The following is a 27,998-nucleotide window of genomic DNA, read 5'->3' as shown; positions in this document are numbered from 1 at the left end:
GATGTCTCATCTCTCTTAGATGGAGAGATGTTTCGAATACTAGGTCGAAATGTGCTGTGACAATCGGAATGTGCTGTGGACGATTCACCGCCTCCCCTCTCCCTATCCTAATTACATTTGTGATTTGCCTAAAATTTTTTAGAATACCTTACGTTGCCACGTGTACCATCCGTAGATGGATCTCACGTTTTACCGGACCGGCAATTCTGTAGCATTCGGCGATTCTCTGATGGAGCTTCAGGGAATCAGGGGTTAAGACATAACACAATAACCCACAAACACAAAGGATTCAAGGGAGTACGCCAAAACGTTGCCTCTCTGTATTCGACAGCCTCGGTTGTCAGCCGTCCTCTCACTGCATGGCACGTCAATTTACCCAAAAATGCATCTACCACTGATACTGAGCCCTTTTGAATTTTGACCAAAAATTTCCCGACCTGAATCATGTGCACAGCACAGGCTGTATTCTCCCAAATTTTCCGTCTCTCTTCCTGATTATCGTTATCCGGAGTCCGGACCACAGTACCACACTACAGCAGTTACTCAACTTACTCCGTGTCCAAATTCGACTGCAACCATGGTTCTGTTACTGGGCCTGAAACCCTGCAGCAGTCTTCCTTTCTCACTTCGACAACCTCTGTCATTCCCACAAAAAAACAGGCTTCGGTTATTAAATAGGAAGGCTAGATTTCGGCTCTCTCCTCCTATCGTCTGCCTTAAAAGCAGAGACAACCGTATTTCTTCTCCTAAATCTGCCTCAATTGATGGATTCTCTGTGTCGAAATTCTCAGGAGAGGTTACCGATGGAGAGAACAATGTTGGATTTCTGGAGACTTGGCGAAGATGGGTTGTGTTTCTTCGATCGGTCGTGCCTGGAGGGAATTGGTGGAGGTTATCCGATGATGTCGAAGTATTTACTACAGCAAAGCCTGTAACTGTATTATTTGCGCTTCGTCGGATGTGGGAGCTGGTTGCCAACGATAGATGGATTATATTCGCTGCATTCGCTGCTCTAATTCTTGCAGCGGTGCGAGTTCTATATCCCTCTTCCATAATTGTACCTCATTTTGCATTAATTGTTGTCAAATAACTACCAAATAGTTTCCATAATGCGAATTAACTAACATATGAATATCCGTTCATATAGGTAAAAGCTGACACTTATATACACAAAATGACAAAACTTATTAGGATTTGATGGTTTACGCGTGGCCGTGATGTATGAATGAATCATCGCCATTTGTGTATTCACAGAGTATTGCGAATGTAGTTTGATTGTTCAGTTTGAAACCGATAGGTGTAAAACTTGTATGTGGACAATTCATTGGTGCAAGTTACTAGGACACTCTATTCCAATTGTACATGTGATCTCCTCCTAGCTAAAAGAAAATTTCCTTTTATCTCATACAGATTAGTGTGTAGCAGCACTTCATCAAATATGGATAATTTCCTTTCCTCATATCTGAAATTTATAATATTGTATTATTTCAACTTTTGTTTTGAATGGATACTGAGTTATGCTTATTTATTGCAGCTTTCGGAGATCTCAATACCACATTTCTTAACAGCATCAATTTTCTCTGCACAGAGCGGTGAAACCATGGTTTTCCGTAGAAATGCACGACTCTTGATTATACTATGTTTATCTTCAGGAATATTCAGGTCAAAATCTTGTTTGGACAAAGCCACAAAGTTCCCTTTCTATCTAAATTATGTATTAGTTCTTTTATTTTGCAATTTATTGGTTTTGTTCATTATTATTGGTGTATCAGAATTAAAATACAACATTTATCCACAGTTGCCATTAGCAGACCATGTGATATTGTTCTGCTCATTGTAGCTTACCTACCAAAAACGGGAGCTCCATTTTGAATTTTTTTATTGTATGGATACAAGCCAAAAGAGGAAAAAAAAAGCTTTTTCACTGGCTTCCTCAATTAATGAATTGTTTCACTTATAAGCCAACCAGTACAACAGCTCTTATAACAAGCAAATCCTCAAAACAACAAAAGAAACAGACTTTTACACACTACAGCCCGGCCCATGGGCAACCCCATTCAAGAATTTCCCTCCCCACCACCCCGGTTCTTGCCAACAAATCTGCTAACATTATTTGCACTTCTGGGGGACTCCACTCCATCAACCTTCTATGTTTACTCATTTGGAAACTCGCCACAGTTTGTCATTCCCTTAACATATCATTTAGACACACCCCTTTAAATTCCTTCATTGACAAAGCCCAATATGCAACACTTATCATTGTAAGTTCTATCATTCCCTCCACCTACTTATATTTCTCCTAAAAAATTATTGCATTGATTTTATGCCTTCAAGTACAGCACCCATCACTTCTGTTTTAAACAAATCCAGTTCAATCTCTTCCCACCAAAGAGTAAAAATGTTGCCACAGACGAGAGGCATGGGAACAATGGACCAGCAGGTGGTTGGTGCTCTCCCCATTCTTCAAGCATAGGATGCACAAATGTGGATAGAGGCAAACTTTTTCACCTCCTTTGGAGTCTGTCAGAGTTAATGATTTGGTTAGCAGCTTCCCAACGGAAAACCTTGACTTTAGGGGGAATTGGCCCCTGCCACGCCTCTCTAGCAGGGAAGGAGGGTTCCTCTAAAACTGGATAAAAGGTTTTAAAAAAAGGAAGCACAAGTAAAGGTACCCTCCACAGTGGAAGCGCACACTCTCTCATCCCCAACCGCAGGAGAAAGATTAACCTCTTGAAGGATGTCAATTAACAGAATCACCTCACAAGTTTCATGATCTCACATAGATCTCCTCAAATCCCAAATCTCACACCAACTCATTCCCATCCAAGACTACCAATTCAGAAATTGCTTTGTTTTTGAAACTCGATAGGTTGTAAATTCTGGGGAAGGACTGACAGAATGGAGAATTTTCTCACCAAGTGTCTTTCCAGAACTTCACCTCCTGTCCTGAAATAGCATCATATCTAATAATTTTCAATCACAATAAGGCAGTGATCTATCAAAAAGGTTATGTGTTTTATTGATAAAAAAGGAAAGGAAAACAAAAATATCATGTGTTTTGGGACGAAGTCATACCTCTGGTTCTTAACTACATGCAAGTTGTAACTGAATTGGAGATGTATTTTACCCTTTTATTGTTAACTATTACTCTTTGATGAATATTTCTATTTTTTTTATGTTCCTCATTCCCACTTAGTATGAAGATTGGGAATAAACTTGTTTACAAGGTACTCTCATTTGAGATGGTTTCTAGACAATTCGTAATAATGCTAATAGACCACTGTGCAGTAGCATTTAATTTCCAAATAAATCTGCAGAAGGGATGATCTTTAATGGTCTCAATCTTGGAAATTCTCCATCCTCATGAATATATTTACATCAGATTGATCACCAAGTTTACCATTTAGTAATACCATTTTCAGGCATAGGAGATTTCCCATACATAAAACTTCTCCTCTATATGTATGGAGTAGATATAAAACATGAACTGTTAGTGTTATGGTTTCACAGCAAAGAATGGCCTATGATTAGGCACTGATAGCATATTTTCTTTCTGTGAAATTCAGTGGTCTACGGGGTTGCTGTTTTGGTATTGCAAACATGATCCTGGTGAGTCCCTGACTGGCTCATGAGTTCCCGTCTATGAAAGTTGAAAGATGACTTTCTTTTGAGAACTTGTCCCTTTAATCTTCTATGCTGCATGACATATATCTGGCTCCCAATGCATTATTCCATAATTTGCAAGAGCTAACCACCAAATGTTGAGCCATCTAGTCCAAGATTTTCATTGACTGCTACTTGGTCATCCATTAGACAGTAAAGAAGAAATTGATTGGTACACGTCCAAATTTTCTTTTAAACATGCATTTTTAATTACTGCCTTAAAATGTGATGTGCCCAAAGCACCTTCAGAACAGGGACAGCTAAAAGCAAAATCTGGTTTCACTGTTTGGAGAAAAATATCATGGCATTGACAAGTTAGGAATATATAGATTAAAATTTACAGCTTCTAGGCTATTGACCATCCAAGAAGTGGCTGTAATTGATGCATTACTGAACCTGTTCTTTGTATGGTTTTAATGTCTCAAAGATTTCATTCCTTTATTATTGCAGCACACTTTCCAGGACTTTGAATTTATCCTAATTGTTATCTGGAGTTTGCAAATATGAACATAATAGCAACTAGTGAGTTTATAACATTCTGCAGGTTAAGCGCATGAGAGAGAAACTGTATGCATCTCTTCTCTTCCAGGTCTGTTATACGTTTAAAATTAGTAGTTTAATATATTTTCTCAATTTTAATTTCTAGTACAAACAATATTTAGCTAGCTTCTTGGTGTACATACCTTGATTTGGTGTTATACCATTATAGGAAATCTCCTTTTTCGACACAGAAACAGTTGGTGATTTGACAAGTAGGCTTGGAGCAGATTGTCAGCAAGTATCTCGTGTTATTGGAAATGATCTTAATTTGATACTACGCAATGTTCTGCAGGTTTTTTCCTTGCCATAGTCCCTTCTTTTGTGATCTACCCGGTTCTACACACAACTTGGGGATATAATTTGCAATCACATCATCTTTTTTCAGGGGACAGGTGCATTGATTTTTTTACTGACTTTATCTTGGCGACTTGCATTAGCTACATTGGCAATCTGCTCTGTTCTAGGAACAATCATGCTGCTCTACGGCCAGTAAGAGTTATTTTGCCATTATGATATTCGCCTATATGGATAACATGCCTTTTTAAACTTTGTCCTGAGAGTCTCTTGACTTTCTTTCAATAAGGCGAAACTAATTGATGTATGAATAGGCAGATCACAGTTACATGTATACTGCTTTCGGACTACAAACTGCAAACAAAAACTTAGTGGGATAGACAATTGGATAATTTATCTCGAATCTCTGAAAATGGGCAAGTGAACAAGTTAGAAAAACAAGGACCATATTTACTCAACCATCGCCCCACAATTTTCCACATGTATTAGATGCGATTTCCCCAAAATTTTGTATATTTCCACCTTTTTTTTCCCCGGGGGGGGGGGTCCCAAAATGTATCTTAAAAGGTTTCCAATATATATGATGTAGGTAATCTCCATATCAAAGTTAAGGAACTATTACCCTCTTACAACAGTAGTGTTGAGGAGGTTCACATAGAAAAGGATCTTTTACTGCATTTACCAAAAAAGCATTTAATCGCATCAAATCTTGAAGAATGACAACCTTAAATCTAGAGAAAAATGGTGTTATGGTATCACCATGTAAGATTAGTATTCTATGCTCACAGCTGATTTTGGATGTACTTTTATCCTTTATATATTCCTATTATATTCATCTTTCAACTGCTTTTGGAGTATAAATGAAAGATAAATTTAACTTTCTTCTCTTGGATAGGTACCAGAAAAAGGCAGCAAAATTAACCCAAGAATACACTGCTTGTGCCAATGAAGTAAATTCAGACACTTTTGGGCAGCTCAAGTAAATTCTGTAGCTTGAATGATTTCTTTAGCATTAACGTTTCCTTTTTCACAATTCAGGTTGCACAAGAGACATTTTCTTTGATGAGAACTGTCCGAGTTTATGGAACAGAGAAACAAGAATTTAAAAGGCAATGATGCTACAGTAATATATTTTCATCATTTATCTAGTCTCCTGTGCTTGTCTTCTCTATTTGAAAAAGATAATAATGCCAGTAGTTGTTGATAAGCACAAAAGACCTATTCAAACTCTTTTGCTGTGGTGGACAGGTACAAGCATTGGCTGAATAAATTAGCTGACATAAGCTTGCGACAAAGTGTGGCATATGGTATTTGGAATCTAAGTTTCAACTCCCTCTATCATTCAACTCAGGTCTGAGTGCTTTTAATTTCCCCCATTGGCGAAACTTAGTTCTCTTTTTCAGTTCTCAAGAATTCTGTTTTTCTGCTACTGATTTTTCTTAGATAGAGGCGCCACTTTAAGGGAAAACTTGTCTTTTTCTTCTTTACTACTAGGGGTTAAGCTGTAATTTTCCTATATTAGTATAAATCTTAATGAAAGGGCCACGCCCATTGGCTTTTGACTGTTCCAACTTCCTCTTCTTACTGGATGTGCCAACTTTTATTTCTTTCTGCTGCTTTTTCTATTGTTGTAACTTCATATTTACTTCTTTCTTGCTCTTTGTGGATGCACCTCTGAAATATTTTAACTTCGTGATGGAACTTAGGATTTGTTGCTTCATATAGTCATGTGACTTTTAATCATCAAGCTATTGTTAATGTGTTAAGTTCCTAGGCTCATCTTTGCTCATTCTTCTGTCTATATCCTTTTTTCCTATCTCCACTTTATACTTATATATGGCAGTAACCAGCACCAAGAGTCCTCAATTGTGCAAGAGTCCTCAATTGTGCAATTGAGGACTCTTGGTCTTTGTTGTAGACAAGCCATCATTTTAATTTACTTCCTCTCTTCTTATCTCCTATAGGAGCTGGCCCTAGGTTCCTATGATGGTGTTGTTTGATAATGGCTGGAATTGTTGAACCGAGTGATTTATTGCTTTGCCTTTTATTGGATAAATGGCTGAATGACATGTTTGGATGATTACTATGCTGTCAGATATTTATCTTATGACTATTTTGTCCACCGAATAACAAAACAATAAATCATTCCTTTTAACAACTTCATCCATTACCAAATGTCCTTTAATGCATTCATTTTGCTTTTGCCTGTTCTTTCCTTTCCAATGTCAATATACCTATCTCCACTCACACTTTGGGCATGCTGCTTGGTTTCCCAATATTTTGTTCCATGTGGGTATAGCTGATCCTATAAAGTATTATAACATTCTCTTCACTTTGATTGTTCTGCATAGCATTCAACATCTTAAAACTTAAAATCACATATTTATGTCTGCCTTGCTTTAGTTTATAGGCAACATCACCATTAGGTCTATCTTTTTGGTTATTCTCTCATTTCTCCTATTGTTAGTAAGATTGCGTTCCTTACTTTCTAATGCTGAACAGGCATGTCATGAAGACTTTTGATGCTAAAACATTTTTCCATTGTTTATACCTGACATTTACTTTGTTCATAGTCTTTTCAATCAAGCATGGCATCAACAAGCAACATACACCATTGTATTCTCCCAATGCATAGTTTGCTCATATATAGTCAATGTAAAACATTGCAAGTTCAAAATTTGTGCATATATTACATTGAACTTGTTATTAAGAAAGACAAAAGACTCCCTAATCATGCATTGCATCTGAAACTTCTTAAACTCATCATTGTAGAACGTAGATAGATGATATGTCTATGTTTCTAATACATTTCTTAAATTCACTAGATTATCTCTTTTAGGGACCCTGTTTTACACTTTCACTAAGTTGGTAAATGCCTTTGAAAGGTATTTGGTCTTGATTCTAAACTTCTCTCGTTTAAATAAAAGAGACAAAGTTTGATGGTCGCTTATCTTGATTTAAAGCTAAACAAATTTGTTGATGCTCTTCTTTCATACCTTGGAATATGTTTTTCCAAAACATAGGGAATTTTTTGTCTCACTTTAAAATCAACTTATTTTTGTATAATTTGTACTATTTTAACCTCAAGAGTAAATTGGAACCATATAATCTGACATAAGAGAAACAAAAAGGACTTCCTTTCTGGAGAAGGTAATGGGTATATTTATATATCATTTACAGTAGATTACATGGATGGGCAGCTCAACCCACTATAACACATACACACATATACATATTATCTATGGAACAGAGCTGTCTCCAACTCACTATACAACCTACCTGTCCTAGGATTAGCAAGACTATCTACTATCAAATTCTGCTTTGTAAGAGTTCTTCTCTGAACTCTCATTATTGGTTAAGATCTTTGTGCTAGACTTCAAGACTTGCTGATGTAGGATGGAAGGAGAAAGTTCTATTAGGGTGAACATGGTAGGAAGAAAGAAATTAAAGATCTGAATTATAAAAGAAAGGGATTCAGATCAGAAATAGAGAAGAAAGAAAAGAAAGATTATACTTTTATGAGAAAAGAGAGAAATGAAAGAAGAAACTGACCTAAAACAACTTTTCATTCCATTAATTCCACTCTTCAAATTCAACTATGGCTTCTCTGCTTATAGAGTAATCATAATGGCTCGAATCTTCATTCATAGACTCCAATTTCAACTAGGAAACTAACCTAAAAAACTCCTGACTACTTCAAATAAGACAACCTAGTAGGTAACCCATATGGACAATCAAATATCTTTATTAACAATTTATTGACTTATAATTAAGATTCCAAAGTTACTGAAAATATCAAATCACAAAAGTTACCATAAATAGTAATTTTGATTTTTATCAAGTACATTTCTAGAAGACTTAAAGCCCTTTTTTCCAAATATGCCAAAGAACTATAAACTAAAATTGAAAAGACTCAAGCATACTAAAATTCAAAGCACTCCAAATGAGGAGTTGGGAGAAATCTGATTTCTTTCTCCCATGGATTCTTTCCTCGCTTCCCATGCCTGCATCACCCACTTTTGTGACTACTTCATTGCATTACTGAAGTTCCCTTAAGTCCCTTAAGTTACCAATGAAGATAGACAAGACTGCTTGGAAATTAAAGGTAAGTGGCCTAAGTCACCAAAGTGTGGAGTGGAAAACAGTGCCTAGTTGTTGATTGAAATGCTAAAATTTGCACACTCCAGACTTTTGGTGTTTGTTTTGTAGTTTTATTATTTTTTCTTGTATGTGTGTATTTTTCTAGGGGGTGGGTAGATGGGAGTAGGAATGGCAAGAGGGTAGGTTTGTGGCAGGGATCATACTCCTCGTCCCCGGACCCAAGTTTTACATTAATCCCTGTCGGGGAAAAATTTAGCCTCCACCCCCAGTCCCCAACGGAGATGGTTCCTCATCAGGGACCTGAATCCCCAAATTTTTTAATTAAAAGTTTCTTTTTGGAAAAATATTTATTATAAATGAAAATTTTAAAATATAAATAATATTTTAAATATATTTGATACATAATATAAATAATATTATATATTTTATATATAATCGGGGTTGAGGCGGGGTTGGGACTTCATTTCCCGTCCCCGATCAGGTATTTGTATTAGTTCCCACCCCTGCCCCCATCCCCACCAAAGCAATATCTATCCTCATCCCCGCTAGGTTAGGGAGGCAAAGTACCTGGTGGGGATGAGGAAAATTGCCATCCCTAGATGAGAGAGAGACTGATCTAGGATGTTTTGAAGAATAAATGTGTAAAGGAGGGGAGGAGGGTGACATGGTGCTCTAACAAATAAATCTTACCATATCTGTGCAAGGAAAAGAGAAAAGGCAGTGGCATGTATTTAAGATGTTGGCATTTTTCTTCTTCCCCCCTTTTCTTTCTTTATTTTTTGTGAAATGTGATCCATTTAACATGCATTAAGGGGGGATAGTAAAAGGTAAATTGAAGCATGTCCTGCATAGGCTGCAACCCCACATGTGTATTTCCAACTCACTTGAAGTCCCATATTATTCCTAAGTTTATATCAATATATTAGAAACTGCAATCCTTGAACTTTGGTAGTACGTTTTTTGGGCATCTATGCTAAATAACCATGGGATGATGTCTTAAAGCAAGAAAATCTCTTCTTTAAGCTGTTTTGGACCTTCTAGTGGTTGAGGATGAGAAATGAGTCATGTACTTTCTATTTGTGGCTTTCATTACACTGGAACCTGTAGAGGTGTAAATCGGGCCGTGCCGCCCATGGCCCGACATGGCCTCACCCGAATTTGGACCGGCCTGGCACGATGGTCCGAGCTATGCTGGGCCTGGGGTTCCAGGTCCACGGGTCGACATGGCATGACATGACTGTGCGTGCCATGCCGCCTGCGGCTCACGCGCAGGCATGGCCCAGACCGCAGCATGACAAGCGGCACGACATGGCCCGTGAGCCTATAGCGGGCCGCACTCGGCCTGCCCGATGAACTAGCCATAGTTTCAGCTTTTTGGGTTTTTTTTTACAGAAATACCCCCCAACAGCTATATAGGGGGGTATTTATGTATTTTGGTTTTGGGGGGGGGAGAAAGAATGGCACAAATGCCCCCCAACAGCTATATAATAGCTAGTTTAGGGGGGCATTTTGGGTAAAATGATAAATAACTTTATAATGACCAAAATACCCCTCCCAACAACTAAAAAATAGCTAGTTTTTAGGGTATTTTGGGCAATTGAATTATTTTCAATTCCTATAAATAGCCCTATCCTCCACCATTCTCATCACACCAATTCAACAATTCTCTTAATCTCTTCTCTAGTTCTCATACTCTCTCAAGTCTCAATCTCTCAACCTCTCATACATTTTTTGATTCTCCAATTCTCAACTTTATTGAAGTTTCAACACGAAGAAGGCTTGCTCAACAACTCAAGTATCTCAAGTTAGCAATTTGGGGGGCTTGGACTATTGGAGTTGAAATGCTTCAATTGTTGAAATCAAGTTGGGATTCCAAACCAACAATCCGGGTAAGTGCAATTAAATTAATTTTTATTTTTTTAGAAGCTAAAAAAATGGCTGGCTCCTCCCAAAACCAATTCCCTAACATGTTCAGTGTCGACGATATTCAGTCGCAGCATGATAGTGTTAGCACCAATATGGATGCTATGGATGTTGACGGAATTTCCATTCCTAGTACTGATACTAGGGAAAGAAAAAGAAGGCCACTAAGTTTATTGGCCTGGTTTGGAAAATATTTGAAGTAAAGGAGGTTTAGGGGAAGGGAAAAAGAGTTGTTTGCCAAAAATGTAGGAAAAACTTTAGCTATTGTAGCAAGGGTGATAAGCCATTTGGACAGACATTTGCTCACCCATGAGAAAGAAGAAGGGAGAGAAACAACGCAAACACAAATTGGGTGCGGGGGGGGGGGGTTGGTACTTTTTAAATATTCTCAAGAAAAAATGAGGCAAGAATTAACAAAATGTACATGCTGAATAACCATTTTTGTTAGCTGAAGATACTAAACTTGAAAAATGGTTACGTAATTCTGTAAATCCACAATTTTAAAAAGTTTCTAGGAATACTATTAGATCAGATGATTTAAAATTTTTTTATTCATATAAACAAAATTTAATTTGTATGTTATCAAATCTTAATTCTAAAGTTGCAATTACTTTTGATATTTGGACTTCTAAATTTAACATACATTATATTTGTGTTACCGGTCATTTTATTGATGAAAATTGGCTTTTAAATAAAAGAATTTTAAGCTTTACTAGGCTTGAATGGCCACATACTAGCCCAATTATTTCTGTAAGTATTTTAAATACTCTACATGCTTATGGAATTGACAATAAATTATTTTCTATTAGTTTTGATAATGCTAGTAATAATGATTCAAAAATAAATATTTTAAAATCTCATTTGAAACCATGTTTAAATGGTAAGTTATTTCATATTAGATGTGAATGTCGCATCTTAAATTTATGTACTCAGGATGCTTTAAATATTATTCTACTCATATTTCTAAAATTAGAAATTGTATTATATATTAAAAGTTCTGGAGCAAGAAAACAAGAATTTAAATATTTATGTCAAAATTATGGTTTAAAATATAAACATTTTATATCAGATGTTAAACATGGATGGAATTCTACCTATGCTATGTCAGAAAGTTGTATTTCTCACAAACAAATTCTTAGTTTTTTATAATTTAAAAATGCCTACTGATATTTTTGAGGAAGACGGGGAAATGGCAATTTGTATAAGAGATTTTTTAAAACATTTTTATGATGCAACTAATGAATTATCGGGTATTTATTATCCAACTAGTTGTAATTTAGCTTATCAATTAATGATGATTAGTGATTGTTTTGCAAAATATAGAAAGAATCCGCAATTTAAAAGTATTGTTGAAATAATGGAAAATAAATTTAAAAAATATTGGGAGAACATTTCTCCTATTTTTTGAAGTAATAGGGAATAATAAAAATTCTATAACTTGTACAACTGCATTTTCCACTTCTGAACTTGAGTCCAGTAGTGGAAGAGACAAACTTTTTTTATTTAATAAGAGGCAGAAATCCACTGCCTTGACAACAAGTTCATTTATTGAACTTAATTTTTATTTACAAGCAATTTTTTCTACTTTAGGTGATTCTTCCTTCACCTCGGAGGGAACAAATAATTTTGATATTTTAGCCTGGTGGAGTGAACATGCAAAAAACTGTCCAGTTTTCGCCACCATGGCATGTGATCTACTAACCCCTCCGGTGTCTACAGTTCCATTGGAGTCTTGTTTTAGTGCAAGTACTAAGGTATTGGATGACAAGAGAAGTTGTATGAATGATGAAAGTCTAGAGAAGTGCATCTGCTTTAAAGATTGGTTAGATGCTGAAGATAGATTACAAGACAAAGGAGGGCATGACACTACACTTGATGTTTCACTTGAAGCAGATGATCAAAGTCAAGAACAATAGGAGGAAATGATGAAGTCAATATTTTTTATATATTCAATAGTTGTATAGCATTTTTTCAAATTATTGTAAATTTTGTTTTAATTTTATTTAATTTATTTGATATTTTTTAATAACGTATTTTTTTATTTTCAATTTGTAACTATATTGTATTTTTATATTTTATTAATTATTCCATTTTTCAATTTTCATTCATCCAACCATTGTATGCTTTGTATCATTCAAATTTAAATGAAATAAAATTCCTATTTTTCTTTCAATTTGTTATTCACTTAGAGGTTTTGTCTCTTTGACTTCTTATTTGGTTAAGGGTTTTTTTTTTTTATTTCTTTGTTAGATTTCTTATTTTTTCAAATAGTTCCCAAAGGAAAGTTAAATATTTTAGTTTTACTTAACAAAGAAAAGAGGAAAGTGCTTATGGAAGGTAGCAAGAGCAGCTACAATATGGACTATATGGGAGGAAAGAAACCTAAGAATTTTCTCTGAAAAAAGTAAATCAAAGGAGGAAGTTATTGGAGCCATAAAAATCAGAACTGCACATTGGGTGAAGACCATGGAGCTATTCAAAAATTTCTCCACGAATGAGATTCTAAGAAGTTGGGTTGAAGTAGTACAAACAGATGCACCCAAAGTAATTGTGAGAGTGGAATGGAAGCCACCGACATTGAACAAATTAAAACTAAATTTTGATGGCAGTTCTTTTGGTAACCCAGGAAGGGCAGGCATAGGGGGTGTGATTAGAAATCATCTGGGTGTGGTGGTGGCACTCTTTTCAGGACCAATAGGTATTGGTGACTCAATACAGGCTGAATCTCTAGCCCTACTTCAAGGTCTAAAGATGGCTGAGCAGATAGGAACAACAAACTTAGAAATAGAAGGAGACTCACTACTGGTCATTTCTTGGGATAAAAAGATCATATGAGTACCTTGGAAGCTCAAATTTATCTTCAGAGAAAAACATACTTGCAAGGAGGATCAACTCTCAATTTGGTTGGGTCAAATGGAATGCAAATGGGATGGCGGATACCCTAGCAAAACAGGGGGCAAATAGATCTACCTTGTATTGGGCAGAATTGTAGTTGATTGTATGTGGTTGCAGATTAGATTAATGCTTTTTTGCAACCTATAACAATTGTAACTGATTGTAACTTTTTCTCTGTTATTAATTAAAAAATTTCTTGCTAATAAAAAAAAAGAAACCAAAAATAAAAAATGCCAAAAAAAACCAGTCTGGCCCAGTTGGGTCCATGCCCAAGGCCCGGCCTGTGGCCCAGGTCCACAGCACAGCCTACAGCCTGCAGCCTGCCCGGCCCAGGCCTGTAGCACGGCACAGGCCCGCATGGGCTTGGGCCATGGGCCATGCTGGGCCGACCCCCTAAATTATCCCTGGGGAGGGCGGCATGACCCGTTTTACACCTCTAGGAACCTGTGAAAGTATTTTATTTTGTAGTTCATGGATGAAGGTCTTCCCATTTTAATACATGTCAAACATCAATCATTTGATTGGATTTAAAATACAATCTATCACTGGTTTCCTGATGCACATTCACATATAGTTGCATGCTTATAAAAATCTATAACCGTGTAAAATCATTCTTTAAAACATAGCATACTGTTGGAGTTCAATTGGATTTAAATGAATTTATAATTCGTTGGAACATGTTGAGGCTTAATTCAGTTGTCAATTAATTCCATTGGATAAAACCAAATGCTTGGCACATGGTTTTACATGAGAAGTGAATTTCTATGTTTATCTCTGAGTTATTTAAACTAATTTGTCAAATTCAATTTTTATAGGTAATAGCTGTGGTGGTAGGTGGAATGTCAATTATGGCTGGTCATATAACTGCAGAGCAACTTACAAAGTTTATATTGTATTGTGAATGGTTGATCTATTCAACATGGTGGGTGGGAGACAATTTGTCATCTTTAATGCAGTCTGTTGGGGCAAGTGAAAAGGTCTTTCAAATGATGGATCTATTGCCTAGTAACCAATTTGTATCAGAAGGCAAGCACTCAATCTTTTCAATGAAGGCTCCTGCTAGGTTTTATTTTTTAAGAATTATTCTTTAGTTTAACTCTTTCAGATTTATCAGTGGTTAGTTCTTGTTTGATATGTGGGTGGGAAAAGTGACCTTGCAACTGATAAATACACTACTGTTTCCCTTCTTAAGTTGTTAGTAAGAGTTAAGAACATCTGCATAAAATTCCTTTGATAACTAAGAGACAGATTTGTGATAGCTGTTGTTTTTACAAGCATTACATGTTGAATGGTAATCTTTATCTGTCTTTGCATTCCATTTCATTCTTCATGATTAATAATAAAGAAATTCTTGATGGAGGGACCTTTTCGTTATATCAGGGGTTGATGAATGTTTCGGAAATGTTAGCGAAACTTTTGACAATTTAATCAAATTTAACATTCAGTGCATTATCTTGCATCCTGACATATTTAACTTCATAATAGTCTGGTTGTTTGTCATATTAAATGTCATATATTGATGCATTTGAATTGGAAGCAATAAATATGCTAGTAATTTTGTCTTAATGCTGCATATGTTTTTGATGTCTACTTTCCTTTTTTATATGTATAAATGTCATGTGTTTGTGAAAATATCTTTCTATTTCTTTTAAATTTCTGATATTGTTAATGCTCCAATCTTTTACCTGATCTTCTAGCTAAAGTTAACAAATTGGTTCCATTGCAGAACGTGTTAAATATGTAAAATTTCTTAAAGATTCAATTGGGCATTATGCCTTATTGGTACTAACTATTCAATGTAGATAGGGCATTCATTTGAACAATATTTGCCAACTGAACTTTCATCTGCTGGATACTCTTTATTAGTTAAATAAGGAGACCTTCTTAGATTGTTTTCATTTACTCTTCAGGATAACATGGTGTAGAAACTAGAGGATTTTCTGGCTGACCTAATTGTGTGTGGTTATATTTATTTGTTATGGTGCTTCTATATTCCATGTTTTGTGTTTTTATTTTACATATTGTACTTTATCAGATAAGTTGGTTCCTTTGTAATAAGATATATGTTTTTTTTTCTGTATTTTCATACATACATTTAGTTGTATACTTGTATTAGTGGTTGCTGAACAGAACCAAATTTCTTTTCAAGCGGACTAAAAAGATATGTTGCCTTCAGAGACTTGGTTAACTTTTTTTTATTATTCATTTTTTTTTTTTGTGAATATATATTCACTTGCTAGCCTTGCAGTTTCCCATCATCATCATCTAAACCTTACTGCAACTATATGGGGTCAGCTACATAATCCCGTTTTGCCATTCCATTCTGTTTAGTGTCATATCAATTGTTAAATCACTAGCACTTAAATCATTTCTTATTACTTCAACCCATATCCTGCTAGCCTTTCTGTTTCTGGAAGGACTAAATATCTAATTAGTCATTTCTAATGGTGCCTTGTTACCATATTGCAGGAGTGAAATTGCAAAGGTTGATGGGGCACATTAAGTTTGTGAATGTATCATTTCATTATCCTTCAAGGATAACGGTATATGGCTTATTTATTTATCATTTATGTTATTTAATGTGAAACATTGTCATCATCATCATCATCCAAGCCTTATCTGAACTATATGGGGTCAGCTAATGTGAAACATGAGATGCACTTTTTTTTGTCCATGTAATCTATTGTATAAATTCTAACTGCATGAAGTTTTCATATGCATAACTAAGGTGAGAATATGCCAAATAATGAATGCACCTGATATGCATAGTATTTTTCTTATGTAGGTATTGGAGCTACAGATGTTAAATTCCATCTACAAATCAAAGTAGCTTGTCAAGAAACATTATCATATTAAAACTGATAAATTCTTCTTCTATAGCGCTAGTCTTCTATATATTGCAATTGCAAAGATATGCTTGATTATCTTCTAATAATGATCAATTTTACTAGAAGAATGGAGAGGAGACATTAAAAAATCACCACTTGAAGCTAAAAATAAGCACAGAAAGTGAATGATCTTTGAAAGAAGAAAAATAAGAACCATCCTTTAGTTGGCAAGGGTGCGTCATTAGGGATGGGAATATGGGATCATGGGGCTGAGGTGATGATCATGGTTTACTCTGGACTCTGAGGTTCTTGCCTGGTATTAAGAGAACAGAGAGGAAGGGGATCTCCAGAATATCAACTGGTTCCAGTATTAGAATGTTCCTTGAAGCATGAGACATCATATTATAGAGGCAATGGCTTTCTTATCCATTTGCTCCTGGTTTTGGTGGATTCCAAATTACACTAAATCTCTAGCCAATAATCTTGCTAAGGAGAGGGAGATTCCAGAATGACTCTCTGTCAGGGTCCCAATATTCCTGCTTGTGCTATTTTAGCCTTTTCTTATTATTTATTTGTGTTTACATTTCTAGGCTGACCTCCTCTATTTTTGTGGATTTAGGTTCAAAATTTTTTTACTTATCTCTTCTTATTATTAGATCTTTGCCATTGATTTAAGTAAAAAAGAAAAGTAGGGAGCAGAAGAAGTACATGTTGAAACTAGTAATGCTTTTGGGAAGATCATTTGGTTATGAGCTATCGTACCTGAGGTTTGATGGGGATGTCGTGTTCAAACTGGAAGCAAAGGCACAAGCCCCTCTGATATACTATGTAGACCTCTGGGGGTCTTTGGTCAAGTTGCCATGCCATCCAATCATGAGAGATGGATTACCTTCAATCAAAACCCTCTCCAAACTAAGAGAAGGGGAACTTAAGGATGTGAAAATGGTGAATTTCTGCTCATGTGGAATCTCCTTGCCCCTTAGACCACAAAGTAATTGTTCTTGAATGTTGAAAGTTCTGATACCAAATAGTCCCAAACAAAACAACCATTAAAAATAATATTTGCAGCCAGGGAAGACCAAATGCTCACAAGTACTGAAGCAGAATTGGTAGTCTAAATATGCTATTGATCACTTACATGTGACCCATGGAAAATCCCAAGGGGAATAAAGAGGGAAAATGCTAGAATGAAACAATCTTTGAAAAGCTTGTAACTTCTTTACCGCAATAATCCCTTTGGACAGAACATGATCTGTAAATGATGGAAAGCATTCCCCAATCCCCAGACAATAAAGATAAGAACATATGAGTTTATGCATGCACATTGTATACAATAGACATCCAAATACACTCCCACAGGTATAAGTTGTTTGAACTTGGTGTGTTATTTTGTTTTTGGATGTAGAGAACACTGATGTGGGCCCCACTGCAGTGGTCCCCACTGTGTTCGTAGGACAGCAGTGCAGTTATTTGTTTCAGTTATAGTAGTGTCAGTTTGTTAATTCAGTTGTTATTTATTTCAGCTTTTATTTACTTTATTTATTATGTAAGTACTAAGGGCAGATGTGTCCTTTCCATTATGTACTAAACATAACCTATAAATATTAAGAGAGTGGCGGCAGCAGATCTGTTAGAATCTGTCCCTCCTTTCAACCACTTGTGTTCTCCTGTTTTCTCTTCTATTCTCTCTCCTTTCTCTCACTTTTCTTCTGTTTTGTAAACCTAAAACCTATTAGGATTCAAGACTGATTACAGTCTTGATCTTCTACTTGGTATCATAGCCTATCTAGGGCTTCTCGTGTGTGTCTAGTCCAGCCGACTACATGAGGACTAGCTAGGGCTGGAAGCTTTGAAGAAGTTTTCGGTGGCTGAATCTTGGAGATTACCAGGAGAGGTTCGCAGCAGTTGAAGACTTGCCGCGGATTGCAGAGAGTTGGTAATCAGGAAGAAGCAGCGAAGGTTAGGGTTCAGGTAACCCTAGAAGACAGTAAACCGAAGTACATAAGTAAGTTTTTTTTATTGAGTTTCAGAGACTGCAATCAGTCGAGATAGGTTGGACCTATCTAGAAAGAGGGGCCGAACTGTGTTCAAGTTTGTTTCTAGGGTTTGGCTTGCCAAACTGTGTTTAAGTTTGTTTCTAGGGTTTGACTGTTGGGCCGACCCCCCCCCCCCCTTCAGAGGTGATTAGTTTTTAGCGTTTCATATTGCCCTACGACAAGTCCCACTTGTGCAGACTGCTTGGAGAGTGCAGCTGAGCACTTACTTCAGACCCACAGTTGAAACCCTAATTTTGCTCTCACAGTAGTGGGCCCCACAGTAGTGATTTCGGAAAGTAGCATCTTAGATTGATAGGCTGCCTGGTACTGTGCATGTCGATTGATTTCAGATCAGATTTGAGTTGATTTCTTGCATATACTGTGATAGGCAATTGATTTCAGATCAGATTTGGGTTGGTTTCAGATCAGATTTCGGATCAGATCAGATCAGATTTGTGTTGGTTTCGGATCAGATTTCAGACTTGCTTGTTTGACTCTGTTTTCTGGTATAGTGGATCTAACAGTTTGTAGCCACTGAATCTTGATCAAAGATGGAGTTTAAGGGTCAGGGAGAAAGTAGTTTTGGAAACCACAGTTATGGTAGTGTATCTGAAACCGGGTTTCAGATTACAACTATGAGATTTGATGGGTCAAATTATTTGGAGTGGGCTCAATCAGCCATGATGGCTATTGGAGGAAGGGGAAAATTGGGTTACCTCTTGGGAGAGGTGAAAGAACCTTCCAAGGAGGACCCAACATACACCAAGTGGGTTCAAGAGAACTATTTGGTTATGGCATGGCTGTGTAATTCTATGCAGCCACATATCAGCCGAAATTACTTGTGGGCAAAGACAGCCAAAGAGATATGGGATGTTGTGAAAGAAACCTATTCCCAACCCCTTAATGTTGCCAGAGCCTATGAACTGAAGTGTGAGGTGAACAACCTTAAACAAGGAGAGAAGCCAGTTTCTGTCTACTTCTCTACTTTGAAATCCTTATGGCATGAGATTGACCATCTAGAGACCCTTGAGTGGGAGAGTCCCAAAGATGCACAAACTCACAGAAAGCAAGTCGAGACGAATAGGGTATTTGAGTTTCTGGCTGGTTTGAATTCAGAATATGACATTGTGCGACAACAGATATTGACAAGAGATAGTGTGACCCTTTCTCAAGCATACTCCCTGGTGCATAGTGAAGAGACCAGGAGGAAAGTCATGATGCAGCCTCAACCCTCTTTCCCAGCCTTGACAGCTATTAAACCTAAGCCAGGGGGTGACTCAGAAAGGACCGGAAGAAGGAAGATAAACGGGATCTGGTATGTGAACATTGCAAGAAACCCAAGCACACAAAAGATACTTGTTGGAAGCTACATCCTCACTTGGTCCCAGCAAAACTAAGAAATAAGAAGGGTAATGCTCATATGGCAGTGAACACTGATTCAACATCCTCATCAGGCACATCCCTAGAGACTTTAGCTGCTGTCCGGGCTGCCCTCATACAGTTGGAAAAGGAAGTTGGGAGTTCAGCTTAGCCATCTCAGTCACCATCAGCTCCTGCCACAGCTTACCATGCTTCAGCTCCAGGTAATACTGACCACTGCTGGGTAATAGATTCAGGTGCATCTGACCATATGACTAGCTTGCCATCTTTGTTCACTTCTTATCACTTGTCCTCTGGCCGAGATAGAGTATCCATTGCTGATGGCTCTCTTGTTCCCATTTCGGGCAAGGGGGACATCAAGCTATCGGATACTATCTCTTTATCTTCTGTCTTGCATGTTCCTAAGCTTGATACTAACCTGCTTTCAGTTAGTAGTATTACCAAACACATGAACTGTTCAGTAACCTTTTTCCCTGACCGATGTGTTTTTCAGGATTTGGAGACGAGGAAGGTGATTGGGATTGGCCGTGAGACGAACGGGATCTATCTGCTTGGAGAGAGTTCTCGTCGGGAGGAGTCAGTGGATAAGAAGTCTTTTGTTTCCCAGTCTGTGAGTTCGGTTATGCTTTGGCATAACCGATTAGGTCATTTGTCTTTTAAGTCTTTGAAGAGTCTGTTTCCTGCTTTATTTGAGTCTGTTGAGTTATCAAAGTTGAGATGTGTGAGTTGTGATTTTGCCAAACATTGTAGAACCTCTTATTCTTTAAGTAATCAAAGGAGTAATTCCTCTTTTGATATTGTGCATACTGATGTTTGGGGGCCATATCATATCTCTTCTATGGGTGGGTACAGATATTTTCTACTGTTTGTTGATGACCATACCCGTTTTTCTTGGGTCTATCTTATGCGTTCTTGGGATGAGGTTCTTGCTCTGACCCAAAACTTCCATCAAATGGTTCTCACTCAATTTGGGACCAAAATCAAAGTCCTTAGATCTGATAATGCAAAGGAATACTTTGCTCAGCCATTGACCTCCTACCTTCTTAGCCATGGAGTTATTCACCAGAGCACTTGCCCTTATACACCACAGCAGAACGGCGTTGCCGAAAGGAAGAATAGGCATATCTTGGAGGTGGCTAGAAGCATTATGTTTACCTCCAATGTACCTATTCGCTTCTGGGGTGATGCTATCCTCACGGCAGTTTATCTCATTAATCGAGTTCCTTCCTGGGTTCTTGATATGAGAACCCTCTTTTCCCTTCTATACCCAGACGAGGAGTTGTTCATTGTTCCTCTTAAAACCTTTGGTTGTACCTGTTTCGTTCAGCTTCTCGGGCCTCATCATTCCAAGTTTGAACCTAAGGCCTCCAAATGCATTTTCCTTGGTTATGCACAAACTCAAAAGGGTTATTGCTGCTATGATCCGGTTTCAGGGAAACGGTTTGTCTCCATGGATGTCACCGTCTTTGAGGAGACACCCTATTATCCTAGGGTTTCTCCTCAGGGGGAGAGTAGTGAGAGTGGGGCTGTTTTGAGTTTCTTTCCTCAGGGGGAGAGCAGTGAGAGTGGAAGTGGGGCTGTTCCTTTACCTATTCCATTGGATAATGAAGGCTGTAGTGGTGAGGGTGGTCAGAGGGAGCCGGAGTTGAGAGTCTATCACAGGCGATGCAGGTAGGTTGATCCTAGTCTTTGGCAGTCCCGGCCAGCTCCAGTTCCTTCTGCGGCTCCAGATCCAGAGCCTACTGAGATACCTCTCACTGTTGCCACTTCCCCTCGTGTGGATGACCTTGATCTCCCTATTGCCATTCGCAAAGGGAAACGACATTGCACCACTTCTACAGCTCACAGCATCTCACAGTTCTTATCCTATGATCGTCTGTCTCCATCTTACCGGTCCTATCTCACTTCCATTGCCGATGTCCCTATTCCAAGAACAGTGCAAGAAGCCTTATCAGTTCCAGAATGGAAAGATGCAATGCAAGTCGAAATGGATGCCCTGTTGAAGAATAATACTTGGGCACTGGTTGACCCACCAAAAGGAAAGAAACCGGTGGGATGCAGATGGGTGTTCACTGTGAAGCATAATGCTGATGGCTCTATTGAAAGGTACAAAGCCCGGCTGGTTGCAAAGGGGTTCACTCAGACTTATGGTATAGACTACTTGGAGACCTTTGCCCCAGTAGCCAAGATGACCACCATCCGAGTTCTGTTATCCCTTGCAGCCAATCATTCTTGGCCCCTGTTTCAGATGGATGTTAAAAATGCCTTTCTGAATGGAGACTTACAGGAAGAGGTTTACATGCAGTTGCCTCCTGGATTCTATGATACAGAGACAGGTAAGAAGGTTTGCCGACTGAACAAGGCATTGTATGGTTTGAAACAGTCACCTAGAGCCTGGTTTGATAGGTTCAGATTAGCCCTTGGAAAGTTTGGTTATGTACAGGCCCAGTCAGATCATACACTATTCATCAAGAGGGTGGAGTCCTCTCTAACACTACTAGCAGTATATGTTGATGATATTGTGGTGACAGGAAATGACAGTCATGAGATTGAGTCCCTCAAACAGCTCCTTCATCAAGAGTTTGAGGTGAAAGATCTTGGTGCACTACGGTACTTTTTGGGTATTGAGGTTGCTAGATCCAAGCAGGGGATTTTTATCTCTCAGAGAAAATATGTTCTAGATCTGTTGGCGGAAACTGGAAAGTTGGGTGTTAAGCCGGCTGATACACCCATCGAACAAAATCACAAGATTAGTGCAGAGGGTGGGGAGCCTCTTGAAGACAAAGTTATGTTCCAACGGTTGGTTGGAAAGCTACTATATCTCTGCCTCACTCGGCCGGATATCAGCTATGCAGTTAGTGTTGTTAGCCAGTACATGCACTCCCCTAGAACTTCTCATCTTCTTGTGGCAGAGAGAATATTAGCATACTTGAAGAGATGCCCGGGTAGAGGTATATTGCTCAAGAACAATAATCACATGAGGGTGGAAGTCTATACAGATGCCGATTGGGCTGGGAGTGTTGATGACAGAAGGTCTACCTCTGGATATTGTGCCCTTGTGGGAGGTAACCTTGTCTCTTGGAGGAGTAAGAAGCAGAGTGTTGTTTCCCGCTCCAGTGCTGAAGCGGAATACAGGTCAATGGCTAATGGAGTGGCTGAAATCTTATGGTTGAGGTCACTACTTGAAGAGTTGGGTATTGACTATGAAAAGCCCTTAATGCTGTATTGTGATAATCAGGCAGCTATTAATATAGCCCACAACCCAGTGCAGCATGACAGAACTAAACATATCGAAGTTGATCGACATTTTGTGCGAGAAAATGTCACATCACAAGAAGTGTGTCTTCCGTACATCACATCTAATATGCAGCTCGCGGATATCCTCACCAAGGCTGTACCAAGGAAGAAGTTCGAGACAGACTTATCCAAGTTGGGAATGATAGATATCTACTCCCAACTTGAGGGGGAGTGTAGAGAACACTGATGTGGTCCCCACTGCAGTGGTCCCCACTGTGTTCGTAGGGCAGCAGTGTAGTTATTTGTTTCAGTTATAGTAGTGTCAGTTTGAGTCAGTTTGTTAATTCAGTTGTTATTTATTTCAGCTTTTATTTACTTTATTTATTATGTAAGTACTAAGGGCAGATGTGTCCTTTCCATTATGTACTAAACATAACCTATAAATATTAAGAGAGTGGCGGCGGCAGATCTGTTAGAATCTGTCCCTCCTTTCAACCACTTGTGTTCTCCTGTTTCTCTTCTATTCTCTCTCCTTTCTCTCACTTTTCTTCTGTTTTGTAAACCTAAAACCTATTAGGATTCAAGACTGATTACAGTTTTGATCTTCTACTTTGGATAATATAGTGCAACAAAGGGAGAGATGCAAATTGAATCTTCTCATAGGATATCCTGACTAGAATAAAACTCCTTCAAAAGGGACTGCCTATCAATCAAAAGATGCTCAAGTTATCTGGAAAACGGTGGCCAAAAGGACAAACTGAATTGTATTGGACCCTTTTCAAATTTCAATGCCTTGACAAAGGCATTAGGAGCCAAATGACAAAGCAATGGTGGTGCATGTGCTTGCCAAACAGATACTTTGACAATTAAGATGGTCAAACATTAAAAAATATTGTGTAGCACAAGAAACCTAAGTAAATATTCAATTTTGCTGGGCAACCTGAAGACATGGCCTTGTGATACTTGTGGTTGCAATGCTATCAGACCAAAATATGAAATGCCAGTTTCTATTTAGTAAATTGAAGTTTAATTTCGTCTTAAGGCTTACTCTCTTACTGAATGGGAATATATGTTGAGACAGTTATTACTAGTGGTGGAATAGGATGCATGGAGAATATAGAAAATAAATTTTATATGATCATTTTAAAATCAAATGGAAATCTTCAATGATACCACAAATATTTGTTCCTTTCAGACAATGTGAAAGAGCCAACTTTTCGAAATACTTCCTAACAAATCATTTTGGTAATTTTTTAGGGGATGGTGGTTTTCATGATTATTGAAGAAATGGGATATTATCCTTCTTTTTTTCCTTCCATTTTTTTCTCTACAGTACAAGGTTATGATTCAACATAAAGAATCTTCCCTTTGCAACAACTTGTTGAAGTTGAGATAAGAGCAAGAAATCAAATGATATTGTATTTTCTCTTTTTCTAGCTTGCTTTGCTTAATTCTAAGCTGATTGTGATTTTATATTTCCATAGATCACTTAGATGCTACTTTTGACAGAATTTATCATCTATACTAATTATATTACCTTTGAACAGGTACCTGTTTTACAACATGTAAACATTTCAGTACACCCAAATGAAGTAGTTGCACTTGTAAGGGAAATTCTCTCTCTCTCTCTCTCTCTCTCTCTCTCTCCAAAGAATATAATCACTTTCTAATATTTTGGTAGGTTGGTCTTAGTGGTAGTGGGAAAAGCACATTTGTTAATCTTCTGCTTCGTCTGTATGAACCAACAGATGGCCAGGTAAGTGTCGTTTAGATTTAGTTACTTGTGAAATTCGACTGATTTAATGAATTAAGTACTTTAAAACAACTGATGCTTTTGAACTTAACTACTAACTAAACAATAACATAAGAAAATGTGATAATAATGAACAAATTATTACATAAGGGAGAGAAGATAAATGAGTTTTGATTCCTAGAGGGCCCAAAAAATGACCTGCATAATATATACTTATATATATGAGATAAACAACTAATCTGGCACCACAGACCCTATATATGCTCCAATATTAAATGTGAACAGAGGAACTTCAAGCTGCTTTGAAGAATTCTGTTGTTCTTCTTATGTTTTTGATGTACACCCTTCTTGACACAGATACCCATCAAATAGTTTGTAACTTTATGCTTCCAAAGAGGAGATGAGATAATGCTTACCAGTTATAGACTCAACCTTTTAGTGTGATTAGTGTAAGTTGGACATATGATTAAATTGCACAAGGTTAGAACCGTTTTTTGTGACTCCTTATGTTGTTCTACCTTATGGCAGATCTAAACTTCATGTATAATGATCTTGTATCACTTCTTATTGACCAATCATGTTTGTCCTAAAATCATTACCTTATTTAAATAAATAAGGTATTAATAGCTACTTCCTTAAGATAAGGAATAAGGCTTTGGCCCCCAAGAGACTGGATGCAATTACAAGGTTCTAAAGGCCAATTGCAGCACAGTCAGCACAAGAGCAAAAGTATTTTATATAGGACTGTCTCCAAGGTGGTAAACAAAGAAGAAAGAAGAAAAGGGGGAGAGAGGAAAGAAGGAAGGCAAAGAAATAAGGATCGGTTATTGCGTGAAGTCTCATTATCCCGTTCTAACCTTGGGATTGGACATTGGAGTCTAACCCAATGGAAATAATGGAGTTTCACCACCATTCGAGGGAAAACTCTATCCAAAATGAGAACACTTTGAAGACCTAAATCTGAGATCTGTCATTAACTATACATTAGTTTGCTTGGATTCCCTTGAGGGAAACCCCGGTTTGGACAGTAAGTAAAATAAAAAAAGACAAAATACAAAATACTCTAGAATGCTCTCTTTAGACTCTTGCATGGTAGGCCTGCTGGATTGGGCTTCATACTTGGTTCCCAAGTGCACACATGCATCCATATGAAGAACTACATTCCAAGATCATAAATATTTTATGTTGGTATTTTTTGGGGGCATAGAATGTTTGGTAGTTCAATCTTATGTTTTTAATTCTCCATTTAAACGCAGATACTAATTGATGGCTTTTGTCTTAAAGAGTTGGACATCAAATGGTTGAGAGAAAGAATTGGATACGTGGGACAGGTTCTTAGAGATACATCATTATTTCACTTTTAATGAAATTAACTTAGAAGAAAACATTATTGTAAAATTTCTTTTTAAAACACAGGAACCTCGTCTTTTCCGAATGGATGTCAATTCAAATATAAGATACGGATGCACCAGAAACGTTAGTCAGGAAGATATTGAATGGGCTGCTAAGCAGGCATATGCCCATGACTTCATCTTATCTCTTCCCAATGGTTACAAAACCCTCATTGATGATGATCTACTCAGTGGTGGACAAAAGCAACGGATTGCCATTGCAAGGGCCATTCTTAGAGATCCAGCCATTTTAATCCTTGATGAGGCTACCAGTGCATTAGATGCAGAGAGTGAACATTATGTTAAGGTAAATATATTATCATCGTAAAATACCAATTGTTGGTTCATTTTTGATGATTTGATATTTGCATCATTCTTTATCCTCAGGGAGTTATTCATGCTGTCAGAAATGACTCCAAGGCAAAGAGGACTGTCATTATCATTGCACATAGGTAAGATTTTTCTCACAATGTCTTCCTTCCCTATGTCTTCAAAAATCTTAACTTGATTAAACACATCTTGCAGGTTATCTACAATACAATCTGCTGATAGAATAATTGTTATGGATGGTGGTAAAATTGTTCAGGTGAGACTTTTAGAGTTTGTAGGGTTATTTTATTTAGGTTTGTGATTATTTTATGAAGTTGGTATCCAAACAATTTAAAATATTAGGCTTTAACAATGGATACTTTGCCCCATCCCTTTTACACTAATTAATGGTGGTATGTTTTATATTTGACTAAGCAAATTATTCAGTAAACTTCATACCACTATAATTGTTGATGGTCCTACATTTATAGGAATGCCATCATTAGCTGTTATAATTGACTTAAGTAAAACCATGGTTCCACCATCAAGTTCAGTTATAATTGAAAACTTTGTGGACGAATGATAAGTCCATACTTCTACTGATTAGAAATTTTCTCAAAAGATCTAGAGGAAACTTTTAATGTTCCAAAAGTTTATGGTAGTAACAAATTAAAATGAAGGAATAGAATATTCAAAACGTATTTGAAAGCTTTGTTGGGACAACATGTTCATTCATGTTTTAAGTATTGGAGTCCAACAATAATTTCTGTGCATCTGCAGATTGGCAACCACATGGAGCTTCTTCGCAAAGATGGCTTATACGCACGTTTAACAAAAAGACAGGTTGATGCCTTTGAATGATCCATGCAATAGGATGATGTAACTGCAACTTTGTTTTACGGTTTTTAAGGACAAAACTCGAGTAAGCGAAGGAAAGGTTGATGCCTTCAAATGATCGTGCAGTAGAATGCTGAATTGCAGGTTCGTTTCACAGCTTTAAGGATAGATCATCATTAATTATATGGGGTCAGCTTTTAAGGTTGGATCCACCCACAATTAACGACATTTTTAGCAATAATTTCCAAATATGAAATATGTTTCAGCTTTCAAAATTATAAACTTTTTATTCATTTATTTATTTTTTCTGTGAGTGGGGTGGAGGCTGCTGGCCATATACCTGTAAAAGTAAAGTTATAAACTATGTGCAGCTGCAAATAAGGATCCGAGTGCCCCTTCTGTTTCTCATTTTGAGGCTAATAAATGGTTTTATTTCCTGTCAAAGCAGTCCATGGCTTTAATATCTGAAAACGTTATCGTGATTCGTGAATTCGTCAGTCGTCAGATAACTGATTAAACTGTCGTAGTTCACTCATTCCGTCAATTGTCACTAGGGGTTCTGTGATTTTGTCCAAATTAATAATTGTGTCCGTTTTGTTTTTTGCCTGTTTTGAACTGATTCAGACCAGAACGAATTATAGAATGGTTTTCCAATTTATTTATATATTTTAGGGTAAATTATAAAGACCTCGGTCTGTGAGAAAGACCCTCCTGTATTATGACCGTGAGACAAAGACTCCTTCCGTTAGACAAAGACAAGAAAGGATATTGCAGCAGCGACAAAGAAGGGGCATTGTCGGCTTTGGCCACC

General features: G+C 37.3%; 1 protein-coding gene across 2 annotated transcripts; it reads left to right on the top strand.

The window, feature by feature from the left end:
- Positions 1-13: 13 nt before the first annotated feature.
- ABCB26 (transporter associated with antigen processing protein 1) lies at positions 14-27,998 on the top strand. Of its 2 annotated transcripts, XR_734526.3 has the most exons (19): positions 16-1,027; positions 1,535-1,662; positions 3,567-3,609; positions 4,208-4,252; positions 4,373-4,495; positions 4,589-4,692; positions 5,393-5,447; positions 5,536-5,606; positions 5,746-5,848; positions 14,232-14,442; positions 15,886-15,959; positions 24,445-24,501; positions 24,579-24,653; positions 25,907-25,981; positions 26,067-26,348; positions 26,429-26,493; positions 26,567-26,627; positions 27,131-27,331; positions 27,860-27,998. XR_734526.3 is itself a non-coding variant. In XM_010252783.3 (18 exons), exons 1-18 carry the CDS (start codon positions 578-580, stop codon positions 27,209-27,211), a joined length of 2,103 nt encoding a protein of 700 aa, XP_010251085.1. In that variant the 5' UTR covers positions 14-577; the 3' UTR covers positions 27,212-27,565. The 2 variants fall into 2 exon arrangements, 1 of the variants encoding a protein (XP_010251085.1); XM_010252783.3 differs by lacking the exon at positions 27,860-27,998 and having other exon boundaries at positions 14-1,027; positions 27,131-27,565.

Source organism: Nelumbo nucifera, chromosome 3 (assembly GCF_055504915.1).
Source record: "Nelumbo nucifera cultivar China Antique chromosome 3, China Antique-T2T, whole genome shotgun sequence".
NCBI lineage: Eukaryota > Viridiplantae > Streptophyta > Magnoliopsida > Proteales > Nelumbonaceae > Nelumbo > Nelumbo nucifera.
This window is presented reverse-complemented; position numbering and strand designations above follow the sequence as displayed.

Excerpts from the sequence above, each read along its gene's own strand:
- ABCB26 (XM_010252783.3), top strand. The coding sequence starts at position 578 with ATGGTTCTGTTACTGGGCCTGAAACCCTGCAGCAGTCTTCCTTTCTCA. Across the intron at positions 26,349-26,428 it reads AGAGTGAACATTATGTTAAG|GGAGTTATTCATGCTGTCAG; the intron begins GTAAATATATTA and ends CTTTATCCTCAG. Across the intron at positions 26,628-27,130 it reads ATGGTGGTAAAATTGTTCAG|ATTGGCAACCACATGGAGCT; the intron begins GTGAGACTTTTA and ends GTGCATCTGCAG.